Source organism: Cynocephalus volans, chromosome 6 (assembly GCF_027409185.1).
Source record: "Cynocephalus volans isolate mCynVol1 chromosome 6, mCynVol1.pri, whole genome shotgun sequence".
In the NCBI taxonomy this organism is placed as follows: domain Eukaryota; kingdom Metazoa; phylum Chordata; class Mammalia; order Dermoptera; family Cynocephalidae; genus Cynocephalus; species Cynocephalus volans.
The window spans coordinates 131,990,239-132,010,242 of NC_084465.1; the positions used below are offsets into that span (position 1 = coordinate 131,990,239).

At 38.2% G+C, this 20,004-nt stretch overlaps 1 protein-coding gene across 1 annotated transcript in view; it reads right to left on the reverse strand.

Annotated features, from left to right (window-relative positions):
- The window catches only part of USP6NL (USP6 N-terminal like), a 119,595-nt gene that overhangs the window by 19,125 nt on the left and 80,466 nt on the right, over window positions 1–20,004 (reverse strand). Inside the window, exons 6-9 of the mRNA XM_063100511.1 lie at window positions 14,327–14,434; window positions 5,677–5,786; window positions 3,391–3,439; window positions 1,661–1,781 (exon numbers count right to left, since the gene is read on the reverse strand). Of these exons, the coding sequence (XP_062956581.1) occupies window positions 1,661–1,781; window positions 3,391–3,439; window positions 5,677–5,786; window positions 14,327–14,434 (388 nt within the window). The remainder of the gene's footprint in view (window positions 1–1,660; window positions 1,782–3,390; window positions 3,440–5,676; window positions 5,787–14,326; window positions 14,435–20,004) is intronic.

Genomic DNA, 20,004 nt, shown 5'->3' on the forward strand with positions numbered 1-20,004 from the left:
AATTTTTAGATAGAGATACTATTCCTTCTTAGTAATATTTTCCAGTGAAATGGTTTTATATATTTTTTAAAAAATCTATATCTCTCTCTCAGTGTCATTTTCATGGTCAATTTGACAGGAACGGGAATTGGAAAAATTTCAAGAAAAGTCTGATTTTGAAAAAGTCAATGCCCTTTAGTAATAACCAGCTCAACAGTGTTAAGGTACCTAACAGTGCTCATTTTTCAGTGATGTCCCAGACTTGGTATTTTAAATCAGCCCTAACATTGATTCCATGCATTTATAAGTGATACCACTTTCATAGAGGAAAAGCAAAGAATTAAGGTAACCTCTAGTTATAAAATTTCATAGGCAGACATAGAAACAAATATCTCTAAGCACAAACTTACCCACAATAATGACCTAAACTGCACTCTAAGTGTAAATGTTAGGATGGCAGAATTAATATCACTTTCTAGATTACACTGCTGACAATGATTGCTGAATAAGCTACCAAATAGGTATAAAAGAAATGACTTTTCTAAAATTGGACAGTCTTCCACATAATGACATACCATTTAAATTGTAACATTCTAATGTACTTCAGGAGGGAACAGCAACACCATCCCATAGGAAAGCAAAGTAAAGACTGATAAGGAAGATTTGTTTTTCTTTAAGTTGCTTTTTTGAATGATATTGTCACTGGACGGCAACTCAATATAATAATACATCTTACTTTTGGAGTCTACTTATGGGGTGCAAAGTGCTCAGAAAGTTATCATGCAGGTAATATTTGTTGAAATAATTGGCAAGAAACACTAAGGGAGGTAGACAGAAGTAAACACAGGCACCTCACCACACACCCTTCCACATATAAATAATACCCCGACAAAACCACATGCATGGTAAGATTGTGAGATTTAATAAACAACAGTCTATGGAAGACTTAACTTATAAAATATTAAAATAATATTTAAAATATGTGGCAGGTTCCCCACCACATAAAACTTAAATATTCACACACTGAACTTAGATGATCCATTCTTAGAGGAACTACTTTTAAAATTGTTTTAAATTTGATATTACCATGTGGATGGCACTGGAAAATAATTTTTCATTGTATGAACAAATGCCACTTTTATTTCCAAGACAAGCTGCCATCCAAACTCTCTGAACTAAAGTTTATTATATAGCTTGGCCAATATAAGAAAAAGGTCATTAAAAATAACCTGGTAACTTGAAAACAAAAAATTATGCAAATTTTGAAATATTAAACAATCAAATGCCCAGAATGTGTTATCAGCCTTTTATTTAAAATGGAACCAGTGCTATGGCTGAAAGAACTAAAAACCACCCTTGAAATAAAACTACTTATTATTTACTGTTTTTTTTAAACACCTAAGTGTCATTTCTCCATTAATATTCTTTGACAAGGAGTTTATATATCACAATATCCAGTCAATGGTAAATATTTCACTGAAATGATAACTGCATGACTGTCTAAAAGTTTTAATCAAAGGTCATCCTTTATTTCTCCCAATAATGTAGCTTTTCCTAAATTCTTCCAAACCCAAATTAGTTTCTTTTGACTGAGGGAAAGTAAGAAAACAATTTTTTTTTAATTTCCCTTTTTTACCCCTCTCTTGTTTGTTCCTTACAATAAGATGTGGGGTTTTCTTACCATGCATGGCATGTTTGGGGCCTGAGAAGAGTTTGACCAGGGCCCAGAAGGCATCTTCCTCGTTCATATACATGAGGAGTAAAGCTGTGATCTGGCTCATCCCCTGACAGTACCCGACTTCCTGAAGAGCAAATGAGAACACAGAAACTGGGGAGCTTAAAATCAAATTACATGTATAAGTACACAGAAAAAATTGATCTACAAAAATATCAGAAAATGCCTAGATGTTATTTAATGGGCAATTCTAGAGATAAATATTACAACCTTTCCAGCATTATGCCACATATTATAGAAGAATAAAACTGTGCACAAGTGTAGACCAAGTCTAAACCTATATTTTTCTTATTGTCCTCTGTTCCATACTGTTACACTTTCTTTAAAGAGTGCTAATATTTGCTTCATTTTATGTATAAGTCTCATCTCACTATTCCTCTTCTTTGCTCAGATGCTGGCCATTCTCTCCTCCTACAATCACCAGTTTGTTGTCTTGTCTCCTCTCGATTTCTGGACCCTTAAGTGGACACATTTCTCTGAGAACTACCCATTCTCCCGACAGTTCCTGCTTAAGATGCAGCCTTCGGGATTCATGTTTGCATCACAGGGACCACAGGTGATGGAACAGAAGAGGACACCTGACTCCAGGGAAAGAGTTAATTGGTTGCACTAACTAACAAAACACCCTCTAGGAAATCTGAACTAAGCCTGAGAGACTGATCAGATGGGGTATGTACTTGAACAGCATGGTCATGCTGTCTGTGGGCATAATTTTAGCCATAGAATAACTAGCAAGTAGGCAAAGGGGGCAATCTGGAGAGAGAAACAGTAGAATAAACAGTTCACAGAACAACCAGGGACAATAATTTTGTCACAGAACAATGTGACCCCAGAGTGGGAGAGATAGAAAGTATAGCTATCCTTCTCACTGATGCTCCCATGTTCCAGCTCCAATTCCCATGAGGCCCCACTACTGCTTCTTTCTATGAGAAATCCCTTTAATAAACTCCTTTTTAACTTTCCCTAGTTTAAGTGAATTTCTGCTCCTATAACTTAAAGGTTTTAATTACGATAGAAATGACACATTCCAGGGTTCAAAGGTTGTCCTCTTTGGAACACAGTCAACGAGTATGTACTTAACACTCACATTAGGGCCAACACTAACTGATTTTTCCCCAAATTACCTTCTCCCCCAACAATGGTAACTGCCTTAAGAACAGCATGTCTATTCCCAAAGGGTTTGGTTTTAGCCTACTCCTGGGGATGCAAGTGTTATCCTATTTGGACCTCACCCAACAGATTAAATGTGATGCTGAAAGGCAACCTCTTAGAAGCAATGAAGAGTTATCAAGAGTCAAGCAAAAATTAATCTAGCCACCAACTTCCTGTGCTTCTACCACCCCCATTCCCAATTCTATCTGCTTAATGATGAAAACAAAACAAACAGCACACAATGTAACAAAACAAAACAATCTGGAGAGAGAGGGAAAAAGTGAGATTCAATGGCATACTGTGGTCATATCTAAGTTTTTCCACTTTCAAATCAGCTCTGCCCTAAGTATGGTACCCTAGGGTTACCATAGAAGCCTTACAAAGCTCCACATAGCTAAAGGAGACTGTGGAGACCATCGAGTCCTGAGATGAAGAAAAGCACCCAGAAGAGCCTTGTTAGGTGGGCCATGCCCAAGGGTACCACTGATCCTCAGAATGCAACTCAAAGATGTGCTCCAACTCACCGTATTATAAACAGAATACGCAGCAAGAACATGGAATAAGGATTGTTGCCTGCAGAAAAGAAAATTTACATTAAACACAATTTGGTGTAAAATTTCACAGATGTTTTAAAAATTACAACCTTAAAAAAAAAAAGAAAAAACTGACTGAAAACAAATAATCCAGATAAAATTACTACTGTAAAAAAGAAATTCTCATAACCTTAAAGTGAAACAGTAATCTAGTCTAAATTTGAACCTAGATAACATTCATTCTGACAGAAAGAATTTATACTAAAAAACACAAAGGGCTTCAAAATTTCTCAAATTTGTTGCCCTCTTTCATCAAACTGCAGCTGGCTTAATAGAAGGGTGGAATGGCCTTTTGAAGACTCCGTTACAGCGCCAGCTAGGGGCAGTACCTTGCAGGGCTGGGGCAATGCACTTCAGGAAGCTGAATGTGCTCTGAATCAGCCTCCAGTCTAAGGTGTTGTTTTTCCCATAGCCAGGATTCAGGGATTCAAGATTCAGAGGGTAGAAATGGGGGTGGCTCCACTCACTACTATCCCTAATGATCCAATAGCAAAGTTTTTGCTTCCCATCCCTGCAACCTTAGGCTCTGCTGGTCTAGAGATCTTAGTTCTATTCAGGAGACATAACGATGATTTCATTGAACTGGAAGCTGAAATTGCCATCCACTTTGGGCTCCTTATGCCTCTGAATCAATAGGCAAAGAAGGATGTGACTGCTGGCTAGGGCAATTGATACTGACTACTAAGGTGAAAATGGGCTGCAACTACACAATGGACATAAGGAGGAGTATTTCTGGAATACAGGAGAACGCTCGGGACGTCTCTTAGTATTACCAAGCCCTGTGATTACAGTCAACAGAAAACTGCGACAACCCAATTCAGGCAGGACTGCTAATGGGTCAAAGTTTTCAGGAATGAAGCTTGCATTCACCACATCAAGTAAAGAACCACAATCAGCAGAGGTACCTGCTGAGAGCAAAGGAAATATGGAATGGGCAGTAGAAGAAGGTAGTTATAAATACCAGCTCTGACCACATGACCAGCCACAGAAATGATGACTATAATTGTTACGAGTATTTCTTCCTTATTTTGGTATGAGTATGCTTGTATATATATTAACAAATTTTTTTTCTTCCTTCTCTTTTCCCTTATCATCTAACATAAGACATATTAATAATAGTTAACTTTATATCACAGTATAGGATATCTAAGCAGAAGTGTGAACATCACCCAAGAACTTGACATCTTCTTGTGGAGAAAGGTTTAGCATGTTTTCAGTTGTGAGCAGAATAGTTTTATCATATTAGGCGGAAGTATGACTTTGTTATTGTCTTATCTGGAAATTAAGAACAGTTTAAGGTGATGTGGATAAGTGCCAAGTTGAAAGGGTAGACTGTGATGGTAGGCTTTGTGTGTCAACTTGGATAGTCTACAATCCTTAGTTATTCAAACACTGATCTAGGTGTTGTTGTGAAGGTATTTTGTAGATGAAATTAAAATCCGTAATCTGATGACTTTAAGTAGGGGACATTATTGTAGATAGTCTGGGTAGGCCTGATTCAATCAGTTAAAAAGCCATAAGAGCAGATCTTACATTTCCCTATGGACAATAGCTTCAGCTCACACCCAAGAGTTCCAGCCTGCCCTTGCTGATGACCTGCCCTAAGGATTTTAAACTTGCCCAGTCAGCTCCACAATGGGACAGGCTAATACTTTGCAATAAATCTCTTAATATATATCTTCTACTGGTTTCTGTTTCTTGGTTTGGAACCTGACTGATACAGAGATCAGCAAAACTATACTTTTTATTCACAAACTGTCATAGCAATGATACATCAATGTGTAGAACTAATGTCCTGACTGTTATACTCAATTTCTCATTTCATTTCATTCATTTCCCTTTTTTTTAGTTTCACTTATGCATGGGGTCAAGGTTATAGAGATACATTTATCACTGACACAGTTTTCACACAATCTCTCATTTCTTTTCTATTAATTTAAATAAAACTGTCTACTACATTTATAAGAATTCCCAGATCATAAAATGATTCCTTACCAATTTTATAGCACCTATGTCAAAGGTTAAAAATTTTAAGTTAAATTAGATCCTAAGTTTCACACCACACAGACTCAAATAATCGGCAAAAAACCTTAGGACCTGAATCAAAATTATATTCTATCCAAGACATTCTAAGCACTCACATTTTAAGTTAATGAAGACTTTAATAAAGACTTTTATAAATGATATTTACATTTCATAATACAAAACTTTACTTACTTAACACCATATCTGTCTCTAAACATAATATGGTCCCTAAATGTGCGGTTGACATCAAGGTCTATTTGTCTGATATCAGGTGAACAACCTCGTGCTCTGTGTTTTAATTTCTAAAGAGAAAAAGAAGGTAAGAAAGCACATTTTTATAGAAATCTTTTTAGAAAACTTTTATAGAAGTCTTTACAAAAAACTTTATGTTGAAAAGTCTATGACAAATAGTAAAATAATTTTCATTAAAAACTGTTCTTAGTAGGAAAATCACTCCCATGGTTCAAAAATCAAAACAATATAAAAAGTTTCACAATGACAACTTTCCCTTCCCTCCATGCCCCCACCTATCTGACTCCCATCCTCTCCCTATACCTCCACCACATTTATCTCCCATCTTGTCACTAAAGTTACATTTTAATTCAGGGTAGAGAACTTTTTGGAGTTTGCATTACTAAGAGCATCTGAAAGCTCTTCACAGTTACGCCATGCGGTCTACTATGATTTCTTTATTCTTTCCAACATGATATTTTTGTTTTTGTTGGAGCTAATCATTTCCTGGTTTCTTGATTTGCTTTGTTTTCTACATACTTGTAGCTAACTCAATCCCAAACTCATTACAAATTGTATAAATCTCCTCTGGTGATGCTACAGTAGAATAGGTATTCCACCAACTTCATCTTCTCGAAGACCTCTCTCCAGGGGCTGCCCGACCTGGCTGGCAGCACAGCTCAGGTCTGGGGATCGCTCGTGACCATCTTCTGGGACTTCCCTTGCTTCTCTTGTGTTGGCTCCCTTGTTTTTGTGGATCTCACATCTTTTACTTTCTTGGTTTATTCCCTTGCTCTAGAGGAACACATTCTCCAGTAGCTCCTGTGAAAGGATGTATGGAAGATAAAGTTTTTGAAACTTTGAATGTCTGATAATTCTACTCTCATGTTTAACTGTTTGGCAGTTTTAGAATTCTAAGCTGGAAAATATTTTTGTTCAAAAGGCAATGCTTCACTGTCTTCTGGCTTCCAGTGTTGCCATTTTAATTCTTGTTTCTTTATATACAATCTGCTTTTCTCTCTAGAAGTCTGTAGGAGTTTCTCTCTCCATGTTTTGAAACATCACATTTCTGTAATTGGTTTGGATCTATTTTTATCCATAGGGTTGGGCACTTGATAGATCCTTTCAATCTTAAAAACTCTTATTCACATCTCTCAGCTCTGAGAAATTTTCTTCAACATATCCTTTGTCAATTTCGTCCACCCCTCCCCCACTCCCATTTTCTCATTCTGGAACTCTTATCATCACAGAGATCTCTTAGGTTGTCACCTAATTTTCTTGTGTTTTCCCTATTATTTTCCATTTCTTTGCCTTTATAATGTACTTTCTAGGAAACTACCCTAATTGTTACTTTCAATTAAGTTTTTCACTTCTATTACTTTTTATATTCATAAGCTCTTTGATCTCAAGTGTTCCTTTTATAACATCCTACACTTGTTTTATGGAATATATTATCTATTTTTATTCCTCTGAAGATATTAACAAAGTTTTAAAATTTTCTTCTTGCTCTGTAGTCTGTTTCCTACAAGCTGCTTTTTTCCATTTGCTTTTGTGGGTCTTTCACCTTAGCCCCTTCCCTCAAATGAGCAGCAACACTTCACTGTCTCCTTTTATTTAAAAGTGGAACACTAAAAATCTGTGTGCCTAAGTGGGGCTTCACAACGACAGTCTTCATTGTGGAGTGATCTGGCCGGGCAGGTGCAGTGGGGTCCCCTGAAGTCAGTATACTTAGGTTTATGTTCTTACACTGGTCACATTCCTTAGAGAAAGCTCTTCTGATCTCCTGTCAGGAAGTCAAGTACTTTGACTGCCAACGTTCTGAGAGCTTAGTTGAGGGAAAAAGCTGGATTGTCTACAAATCGGGGAATTCAATTCCTGTGCTTTCCAGTCAGCGGCCCACCCTTGGCAATGCCTGTGATCTCCCAGGCCAGAGGTGCTGGGTCTCCTTCCTCTCCTAATAAGAAACCTCCAGTCTTGGGCCCATGTTGGGAGGGGACTTAGGGGATCTAACTGCTTCCAAAACAGACTTTCAACCATTTCTGCTTTTAGCTTCACCTCCACTTCTAGAGGTTCCTTTAGTTGGCAATTACCAAGCCTTTTGGAGAGCTTGAGACACAGATCAGGTTGCTTCTCAGATTTTCCACTGTCAGCCTAGGATGCTGCTTTCTCAGGTTTCTAAAGTTTGCTCAATATATGTCTGTACTCCAGTTTCCAAAAACTGGCTGCTGTTATCTCTTCTCTCATTTTCTCATTCTTCTGGGTTTGCCCTTTAAAAAACTCTGCTGTCAATTTAGTGGCATTTCAGGAGGAAAGGGAGTTAATCTCCCATGTTTAATCAAATGAGAGATTGAAATGTGTATTATAATTTATACTTAAACATGTTTAAGTATAAAGAAGCATCTGTATACATATGTTATATTGACCCATTTACCACACACTAGTAATATATAGATTTGTGCTAAATCAATTCCAGTATATACATATATAAACATAACTGTTAACTCCTGACTTAAGCTAAAAGTGGAAAGAAGGCTGGCTATCTGGGTATGCCCGGAATACGTGTGTGTATATTAAGTGTTTTGTGAATATGTGCATTTTTGTGTTTTGAGGTGGAAGGTCAGAGGAGGACAGCTTCTGTAGCTTTTTGAAACATGAAGAGTAACCACAGTATGTTTCAGAGATCTGAAGACAAGGAAAGATATTTGTAACATTGTATTAGAATCATACAATCATTAATATATTACTGCATATTATTTCTGATAAAAGATGGTCCAAAAGACATTAAAAAAATTTAGCTTTAAATAATAATCTATAGGCTGGAGCTCAGCGGAAGAGGAGGAGACACCTATGGAGTTCAAGAAGGCAGGAAAAACTACGATGAGAGAAAGAAAAAGCTGCTTTGAGCATTTCGGGCCGTGGCTGCTTTAAGGCTGGAGCTGATGAGCACATGGGGCAGGAGCCGGCAGAAGCCGCAGCTGTGCCCTTCAGATGGAGTTACTTGGAGGCTGCAGGAGAGAAGAGGGCCTTGGCGGCCCCCAGGACAGCAAGACCACTAATAGGGTTCACATTGACCCACACAGGAGCGAGGAGCCAGAACAACTGAAAAAAGGGAGACATTCAGAAGCCGGTGAGTCATCGCAAGGGACTGGCACATGGCCCATCCCCTGGGAAGTGTTTGCAGCACGGGCGGTGGGGGAGACAGGCCCACCAGGGGAACACTGGGGCACAGCAAGGACAGCTGATCTGCCCCCCAATCAGCACAGGACCACTCAGAGGAGACTGGTCGGGAATACAGAATTGCATGGGGTGCAGTTTGATGAAAAAACTCAGGCTCAGATTAGAGATTATACAGAACACAGATCCACCAGGTCTCTGGAGAGCTGGAAGTACCTACAAGGTCAACCATTAAACGCTGAGCTGCACAAAAAGCCTTCCCTAGGGAAATAGCTGCAAAGTAGCAATATAAACAACCACACAGCTCAAGTACTGGTTCCCACAGGAAATTCCCCCGTGTTAGAAGCAAAGGACAAAAAATTAGTTCCAGTCCAGGCACACCATCAGCACCTTGGGGCCTGCCTGGGAACTGGAGGCTTGGATCTGGGGACCAGACCCCACTCCCACTTCCAGGCAAACTGCACCAGTGTGTCGGGGCCAGCCTGGGGACCTGAGGCATGGAGAAGGGGACTGGACCTCTCTCCCACAATCAGGCACAAAAAGTCAGCACCTTGGGCCCCACCCAGGGACACGGGGCATGGAGAAGGGGACCAGACCACCCTCCCACAACCAGGCACAACATGTCAGCACCTTGGGCCCCACCCTCCCACAACAAGGCACACTGAGCCAGTGCCTTGGGGCACACCCAGGGGCCCAGGGTATGGAGTTGGGGACCAGACCACCCTCCCAGAACCAGGCACAACATGTCAGCAACTCGGAGCCCACCCAGGGACCCGGGGCATGGAGAAGGGGACTAGACCTTTCTCCCACAACCAGGCACACTGAGCCAGCACCTCAGGGCCCACCCAGGGACCGGGGGTATGGAGTTGGGGACTGGAACTCTCTCCCACAACCAGGCACAACATGCCAGCAACTTGGAGCCCACCCAGGAAACCGTGGCAAGGAGAACGGGAATGGTCCTCTCTTCCGCAACCAGGCACACTGCACCAGTGCTTCAGGGCCCACCCAAGGACCTGAGGCATGGAGAAGGAGACTGGACCTCTCTCCCACAATCAGGCACACCAAGCCAGTGCCTCAGGGCCTGCCCACGGTCCCGGAGCATGGAGAAGGGGACTGGACCACCCTCCCACAACCAGGCACACCATGCCAGCACCTTGGGGCCTGCCCGGGGACCCAAAGCAATGAGAAGGGGACTGGACCTCTCTCCCACAACCAGGCACACGGAGCCAGCACTTCAGGGCCCACCCGGGGACCTGAGGCATAGAGAAGGGGACTGGACCCCCTCTCCCACAACCAGGCACACCATGCCAGCACCTTGGGCCCCACCCAGGGACCCAGGGCATGGAGAAGGGGACCACACCACCCTCTCACAACGAGGCACACTGAGCCAGCGCCTTGGGGCACACCCAGGGGCCCAGGGTATGGAGTTGGGGACCAGACCACCCTCCCACAACCAGGCACACCACGCCAGCACCTGGGGGCCTGCCCAGGGACCCGAGGCAAAGAGAAGGGGAATGGACCTTTCTCCCACAACCAGGCACACTGTGCCTGTACTTTGGGGCCCACCCAGGGACCTGGGACATGGAGAAGGGGACTGGACCCCTCTCCCACAACCAGGCACATGGTGCCAGTGCCTTGGGCTCTGCCCAGGGACCAGAGGCATGGAGAAGGGGACCAAACACACCTCACAACCAGGCATACCGCCAGTGCCAAGGAGCATGCCAGAAACAGCACCTCCACGTGGGCGGCCCACCACAGCCACCACAATAACCAAGGCTGCTGCAAAAGTGGCTAGATACCACAGCCACCACGCAGATGGCCCACCAACCACTGGAGTGCATTCACATAAGAAGAGTCACCAGCAGAGACAAAGAAAAGAAGAGGATGTCTCTTTCCACAAAACCCATTTCAGAGTGACAGAAGAAGCATCTGCTCTATGATAATATTGGGGGACCTGATCACATTTCTCAGCATTGGACAGATCATCTAGGCAACAAGTTAACAGAGTAACCATTATTCTTTCAGAAGGAGAGAAGAAATCTAGGGCAATTAGAGCAGGGGATGGAGAGGGAATGGGGAAAGGGGAGAGGTTGGACAAGGGGCATAAGGAATAATTACGATCTTTAACAATATATATGATAGTAATACTGATTTAATCAACATATCTCAATGTTTAACTCCAAAAATATGTATAATCGATTTTGATTCAATAAATAAATTATTTTTAAAATAATAATAATAATCTATACATATTTGTTCTTCTAATACCATAATGGACAAGTAAAGAGGTTTCAATTACTGTACTACAGGCCTCCTTGTAAAAGATGAGATGATGAAACATAGGAAGAAAATGTTGACAAGACGTGAGCAAAAAATGCCTTAAAATAAAACTTGATTGGAAGGGAGAAGACGACCCCAATCCATCTATGATGTCAATTACTCTAGAGGACAAGAAAATACATTATAAAAAAGGCCACATTACAGAAGCAAATATTATTTATATTTATATCAGGAATATTATTTATGCCCTAAAGTGTTTAGAAGCTAAAGCATGGAATACAGGAAATCAAGCACATGTCTCACTCCTGAATTAAAGGAGGTAAACAGCTTCTACAGTTATCTCTCAGATTTGGTGGGTTGAAATCCATGAGTGTCACAATAATACAAGAATAAACATTTTATTTAAAAGAAATGGGATCTAACCGACCCAGGAACCGGAAGAAAGAAGTACAGTGGAAAGCATTTTGATGAAAAATTAGCAACCTAATGAATGGTTGGGTATGTCCTGTAAGATTATGGAGCCACACTAAGGCTGTAGATGAGGTTGTTATGCACTGTGGACTGACCCTCTACCATCTGTAAGGTACATTGCAAGATGCAAGAGAGACAAATAAAAACGAGATACAATTAAAAGAAGAGGAAAAAGTAGTAGATAAGAGCATTGGCTCAGGAGCTGGAACAGTTTAGATTTTAAATCCTGCCTCTGTCACTTGCTACCCCAGGGTAAAAAGTTATTTAACCTCACTAAGCTCAGTTTTGTCATCCGTAAAATGAAAATAATAATGATAATGATTATAATAACAAAATCTGCCTATTGGCATTCTTGCAAGAATTAAGTGAGGTAATTCACCTAGAGGACTCAAATGATGCCCATACATGAAAGTACTCAGATAATATCATCTCTCCTCAAGGTAAAGTAGGTGCAGCATATTTAAAATACAGTAATATGCAGCTTCAGATTAAAATTAATCTAAATTGGAGGGAGGGCATGGGGAAAGCTCTTTACAATGTGCCTTGAAAATCCATCCTCTTTGCCCTCCATTTGGGAAACAAAGCTGCCCTCTGACACCTCCTGTTCCATGAAATCTTCCTGAACCATAAAGGTGATTTCTTTTCTTTCCCTCTTTTCAACTAAGCCAAGTGTTTTGTTTTACTACTTTTAGAGTGTTTACCACATACTTACTAGCAATAAACATCTCTACAGAATCATGTCTCCCCCTTGAAACCACACTTATTCATTTTTGTGTGCTCTTCAGTACCTCACACAGAGCTTTGTTCCAAGAAAGGACAAATGGGCCATCAAGGGAACTTGAAGGACTGAATGCTCATAATATGCCAGGCTCCAAATAATTTTACCCATCTGAAAAAACTCTCGGTAGATTAAGAGAAGGTAGTTTTATTCCTACTGAAGTTCCAGTCTGTGGAGGATGTGTGGAAAGCAACCTATACAACTTTTGTAGAAGGAATGTAAGAAAGAGTGGTTCGAAGACTTGGTTAAATAACGATGCTTGGGGAAGCTCAAATAGTGAAAATAATGTTTAAGATAGTCCTAAAAAGTATGAGCTTGAAAGCACTGGTGGGCAAGTCATTTCTTTTGTTGTTGGTTTTTACTAAATGGTTTTCTCATATTAACAGGTCATTGGATAATTTCATTCTATGTAGAAAAAGCCTAAAATATAACTGGAAACTATAGTTATACTATTAGCAAGTGTACTGGGTTGAACAGTGTCCTCCGAAAAACTCACTTCCATCCAGAGCCCATGAAAGTGACCTTATCTGGAAATAGAGTCTCTGCAGATGTATGTAATCAAGTTAAGATGAAGTCATACTGAATTAGGGTTGACCCTAAGTCCAACGATTGGTGTCTGTCTCAGGAAAGACAGAGACAGACACAGACATACACAGGGAAGAATGCCATGTGGCAAACGAGGCAGAGATGGAGTGACGCAGTGGGCAGCCAGGGATCGCTAAGGATAGCTGGCCACTACCACCTAGAAAGAGGCAAGGCAGGGCTCTTCCCTAGAACCTCAACAGAGAGCACAGTCCGGCTGACACCTTAGTTTCAGACTTCTATCCACCAGAATGGTGAGAGAATAGACTTCTGTTGTTTGAAGCCACCCAGTCTGTAGTGCTTGGTTATAGCAGCCATAAGAAAACAAATACAGTGTGTAAATTAAAGTGCTTTTAATTCTCATTAATTTTCTACTTTCATTAATTAAACAAATATGAGGGTACTTCAAAAAGTTCATGGAAAGATTCATATTATCTCTAAATTCTATTTTTCCATGAACTTTTTTAGGTATATATATATATATACACATACATATATATACACATATATATGGAAAAGAAAAAAAATATCAAGAGTAACAAAGCATCTTTTATAATTGGCTTTGGGTTTAAACTATAAATAATTTTTCCTTTTTCCATTTATTATATTTTAACTTATTCTATTTACATACATTTTTTAAGAAACATACTTCAAAATCTATGGTCCTAAGATTATTACATGTAAATTTATTACTCCTTTCAAAGGTTAACATAAAATTTAGGTTTTGAAAGGGTATAGCTGAAATGACAAGGAGATAAATTTAATTCACTGCCTAATTTAAGAAAAGCATTACTTATCACTCAGTCAAAAGTTTACATTTTTATTAATAAATAACAAAACTTAGAGATGCCCTAATAATCTTAGCAGCAAATTCTTCTTTCATCACCCTTTGAAGAAAAGAATCATGTACAGGCAGGTGTTGGATAAACTGAATTCTGCTTTTATTTTCTCATAAACTCTGAAAGTGACACTGCAGATCAAAAGATTAATATTAACACTGCATTGCAACTATAATCAGGTGTTAGTTGATTTTCCCTACGAATATGCCTCCACATTGATTTATCATTTTAAGTACTTTAATTGATCATTTATATATTTGAAAAGTATTTGATACTCACTGATTGATACACACAGACAATAACATTTTTCCTCAAGTATACGTTTAAAATTTAAGAAGTAGATTGCAATCAACAAAACAAATAATAGGCTTCCCAAACCCCATGTAACTTTAAGTGATGATATGAATATCTTACATCACCTTGTAAGCTAAAAGAAATGGATTTTATCTTTTAATTTCAAAATAAAGGGTTAGTTTTAGCTACTCACACTATAGAGGTCTCTTGTTTCTTCTTTCATTTTAGGGATCTCAAGAAGGAGTGCCCAGACTTCCCCTCTGAGCTGGAGTGGGATTCCTTTGTAAATTCGCCTATGAAACTTATTAAGAGAAAAAGAAACTGAAGGTTACAAACCAACAAAAGCTTAGACTAGTCCCTTCAATGAGCTCATTAATATTTGTTAAGTCTTTATTTTCAAAGTATCCATGATAATTGATACATTTTTATATGGCGCCCTGAGATCCTGTCATCTCTATTTTTCAGATCCTAACAGAGAGACAAAGACACAGAAGGAGAGAATAAACAAGAAAAGGTTAAGAATGCCCAGTGCATTATAGAGGTGTCCCTTCAGTGGCACAAAATCATAGTGCTCTTTTTTAAGTAGTGAACATGTGATTTACACATTCCTGTTAGTATAATTAACTTGTTACATACACACTTTCTTCCTTTTCTCCCACACACCTAAAAGATGCTCCAAATAGCAAAAAGATTGCTTTGCACCAACAGGGTCCTCATGGAGTGTACAGAGTGCTGTCTAACCCCTAATCTCTTTCCTACCACCTTCTCTCTGGGGATATACAGAACGTATCAAGCTCCTTCTGGTCTATCTCATACCTCAGTTAATTCTACTGGCAATCTTCAGTGCTCTCTCTCTCTTTCTCTTTCTCCCTTCCTCTCCCTCTTTCCTCTCCTCTTTTCAATTCTTGATATTTCTTTAGGAAAACCTTTGTCCTTTTCTTAAATGACATTGATCCTATCTGATCAGACAAAAAATAGTGATAAATCTCCATCAAGGAAAGACATCACTTTAGAATGAAATTGGGCACAAATTATTAGTACCATCAACTCCTTGGGTCCTTGAAAATGCACTGCTATTGCCCTAAGAATCTTAAGATTCAATATACTTCTATGTCTTCTCGTAATTATATTTTCTCCTTAAGTCTAAATTATTCAACATAACATACAAACCTGTTATGGTCATTACAATGTTGTGCATAACAATACTTTGAAACTTCAAAATAGATGTCCTAACAAGGAAATGACTAAACAAATTATAGCAGAGGTCCTAAACGAGTAAGGTAAGAATAGGTACATGATTACCTTTATGATCTAGATAATATATTTGAACGCTATGGCTAAGAAAATAAATGCAAGTTCTACTAATTGAAATGTTTCAGAGCTATGACAACTAATAAGCAAAGCTTCAACTTCTATTATACTGTTTAGATTTTTTTTAAATTAAAGCTTTAGTAACTAAGTCATGATGTAGCTTTAAGAAACTTTGATTATATGGTTGAAAGGGAATGATAATGTTAGGCAACTTTTATTGTAAAATACTGAATATTGTGAAGTTGATTCAATTAGATAATGACACATAATTTCAGTTTTGTTCTTTTGGTATAAACAGTATGCCTCAAATTTGAAATTTCATAGATAGTGACTAGAATCACAAAAGTCTGGATCCATGCAATAGCTCTAACTGGAAGAATAAGGCACAGGCTGAGTGTTGACTGTAAACTCGACTTGCAACATTTCCCATGTATTCAACGTTTACAACCATTAACTGCAAATTGAGAGTGGTAAAAACAAGTGAATCTAAGATTTATTTTCCCAAAGGAAGGTTGTACTCTATATGCACTTCAAAATTATAGTACTTTTTAGAAGAATATCATCCACTAAAAGTAACTTCAAATTATCTCCTAAATTTCTAGTGTGAAGATACTGTACTGTAAGCATCTGATATGAATATCAGAAAGCGTGGAAATTATTGTAAATGCAAACTGTGAAATTTAAATGCTGAAGTAGAATATGATGGTGGGCAAACAGACTGATTTAAAAGGACCTCAATATCCATTAGCCTGACAGTTTTCGATGAGTAAAATAAGAACTCTGACATGTTTTCTTAAACTGTACTACCTGAAAAGACTTTACACATTAGTTTATTGCTTTCCTTCAGCTCTATACTGAATAATTGTACATAGTGTCTGCCCATCACTTATTCTAAAGTTAAATACAAATTTAGAAAAACACATCAAATTGCCATGATTAAATTAAGAAGAAAAAGTAAAAAGATTTCAGATAGAAATAAAAAATTAATGGTCCTTGTGCTACTCCAGAACTCAAATTAAAAGTTAGGCACATATGGAAAAGGTTGAGAAAGAAACATTGATAACATTGTCATTACCATCACCCACAGTAACAATTAACCCCAACTTTTACTGAGCATTTACTATGTGCAGGAAACTACTTTAAGCTATTTACAGATATTAATCTTGTTTAATTGTACCAACAACTCTATAACTATTTATACCAACAACTCAATTTTACAGATATGGAAAGTGAATCACAAAGAGGAGTAACAACTTGTCTAAAGGCACACACAAGATATTACCAAGTAGTAAAAGATTACTGATTTTACAGTTCATAAAAAACACAGACCATCTTCCTGCAACCATGGCTCATTGTTTTGCCCAATTGGACTTCATAAAATACATGGAATAGCAAGCAGGAAAATATTGAGAAAATCCAAGAGCAGAAAGCATTAAAATAATGACAATACAACTGTACCTAAAACATAAAAGAATATAAAAAAGATGTGTCTGGAATCCAAGCTGTAGGAAAAAAACATGTACACAAAATCACATGTAGCAGAAAAATAATTAAATTATGAGACCCTAAAATAAAAATTTTTAATTATGCCTACTGGTTTTCAAATACTTACACTGTTATACAACAAACTGACTTATTATGGTTATACACCTTTCCTCACAAATTTTCAACTATCATAGAAGTTTTGGCAATACTGTAAAACAAACTAGGAATTATACCAAAGCAAAACAGTTATGGTGAAATTTGCTTATTCTCCAGAAAAGTAGTCCAGTTTACATTTGTCGATAATCTTTCAACTGACAAAGCTATATTTCACATTTCCTATAACAACTTTGCAATGTAGGCACAACAGGTGTTTTCCGCTATAAATGAAAGGAAACCAAGGTACAGAGAAGTGGCTTGCCTGGGTCAAAGAGTTCCATCTTCTTACTCCTGACTCAGTGTCTTTCTGCCAAACCACTCCTAGAAATTACAGCTTTATTAAAGCAGCAGAATTTATCAGTAGAAAGTGATAGCTGGTTGTCCCCCTCAACTACTAAATGAACATCATTCATTCATTCTAAAATAAAACTTGGTAATGAATGCCTGCTTTGTGGCTCATACTTACTAGGTACTATGGCTAAAAATATGAAAAAGATCTGTGGAGCTCAAGTGCAGAGGGGAAGAAAAATATGTAAGCATATAATTATAACTTAAATAAATAATTCTTCATAATAAAATACAGTCAGTCACATACACTAACTGCTCTCGGAGATGAACATCATACCCTGACAGGCAAAGTAGTCATAGAGAAAGACTCCCCAGGGGCCAGGGGGGTAAAAGGCCCTACACTGTTGAGATCTGCAGGAGGCAATATTGGGGAAGGTTACCCTTTACATAACAGGACACATATGATTCCAAAGGGGAGCCAGAAAAGGGTTAGGGAGAAAGGTGTTGGGGGTGAGGGCAGTGAATCTGCTGTGGTGATAACTTTTTCTTGGACCAGCACAGTGACTCTCATCCTGAGACTATGTTAGAGATAATGGAGGAGGGGAGCAATAATTCGGTCAGAGAGTTAGGAAAGATTTCTTTCAGAGAAAATGACAATAAACTCAATATTGAAGGATACATAAGATTGTGCCTCATGGAAGGGGAAATGAGTATGCGAATAGGGGCGAGGATAATGGTAACGCAAGCAGTAATAACAATATTAATAACAACACGTACATTAACATTTTCTGATTATTATGAGCCGATGTTGTGCTATGTGCTTCTAAATCAATTTATTCCTTATAATATTACTACATCCCCAAAGAGGCAGGTACTAATATTATCACACCCATTTTACAAATGACAAAATTAAGATGTAGAAAGGTTAAGTAACTAGTTCAAAGTAAACTGGGTTATAAGAACTCAAATTCATTTAGTCTGACTTCAGAACCCAATAGTCTTAACAACCATGATATAGAACTTCTGTATATTAGATTTTAAGAATATTTTAATAATCCAATTTGAAAAGTACCACCTTTTATATATACACAATGGAATATTACTCTGCTATAAAAAAAAAGAATGAAATATTGCCATTTGTAGCAACATGGATGAACTTAGAGAAAATCATATTGTGTGAAAAAAGCCAGGCACAGAAAGAGAAATACTGTATGTTCTCACTCATAAGTGGGAGCTAAAATAATAAACATATAAATAAAAGAAAGAAAGATACAAGATTTACAATAATAACACTGAACTTTCAAAGGACAACTGAGATTACTAGAAGTGGGAAGGGAGAAGAAAGGAAGGAATGGGTAAAGGGCCACAAATAGCAATGATTGTGTACGTTATTGAATATAATTACTCTGATGTGAGCATTAAAAAAAGAAGAAAAAGCCTCCTGAGGCAGTAATAAAAAAAATCCACATTTAAAAGAAAGAGAAGTACCACCTTTAAAATTCTTTTACAAATTTATTTTATGGACTTGATATATAAAATCTTATAAGAAAATAATGTTGCCTGAAATGTACCTTTTGTTTCCAGTATCTTTGTTCATTTACCAATAAAATCAAGCAGGCCATTTCAGGCCTACAGATTTAAAAACCTATCAACTTAAAAAATTTTTATCAAATGACTAATGGTTTCAATACTTTTTTCTAACCTTAGTGACCTCAAAACAGTGATTAATGTGCCAATCCACGTCATCAAGGCCACCAGTGAGTAAACTTTTCAGTCCAGCAAGTCTGGCTCAGTTTCATGGGTCCAAAAGCTCACTCTCTGAGCTGCTTATGCTCTTCACTGCCTCTCCATTTTCTTTAATAATCTCTGCTCTGTTGGCTTCTTAGTCTCCGCCTTCAGATAGCACCAGTATCCCGAATCTGGATCTAAAAAAGTTTTAAACCATCTACAAAGCCCTACTGCCTTTTATAATCACATTCTATTTCCTTCTGACCTTTTACTGACAAACACCAAAAGGAAAAGCTAGCCTAAAAGATGGCACAATTACATGAGCTCTAGAGTGCGTGCACAGGATCTCTTGCTTGTTACTAACAAGCTATGTGAACTGGAGAAATTTATTTCTAAATGATGCACTTCCATTTTCCAGTCAGTAAAATAAAATTTGGGCTAATATGGTCTCAAAAGTCTCCTCAGTTATTTGATCAACAAAAAATATGTGTATCTGTAGTAGGTACTCTGCTGTGACATAGTTTAATGATATCATAACCAGTGAAATCATAACAGTCTCCACCTAACAGAGATAACTTCATTTAACAGACTCTATTTTTAAAATGCAATGCTACTGTTCGTAGGGGGGCAGTCATTGTGAGAACACACAGGCAACACAAACAACCTCAATGGAAACTTTTTTAAATTAAAGCTTGGGTTCTCAAAATCCAAATAATCTCTACCAGAGCTGTATTTTTACTTCAAGATAGTTTTAGAACTTCTCTGTATTACTACTATGTAAGTAAGGAATCTGTAAACATAATTATCCCTGAAAGAGAAGAAAAGTCCATGCTAGTTTTTTACTTTGATGCAATTTAAAACTAGGTATGAATTGAAAGTGGTAATTCTTTTAGAAGGTGCATT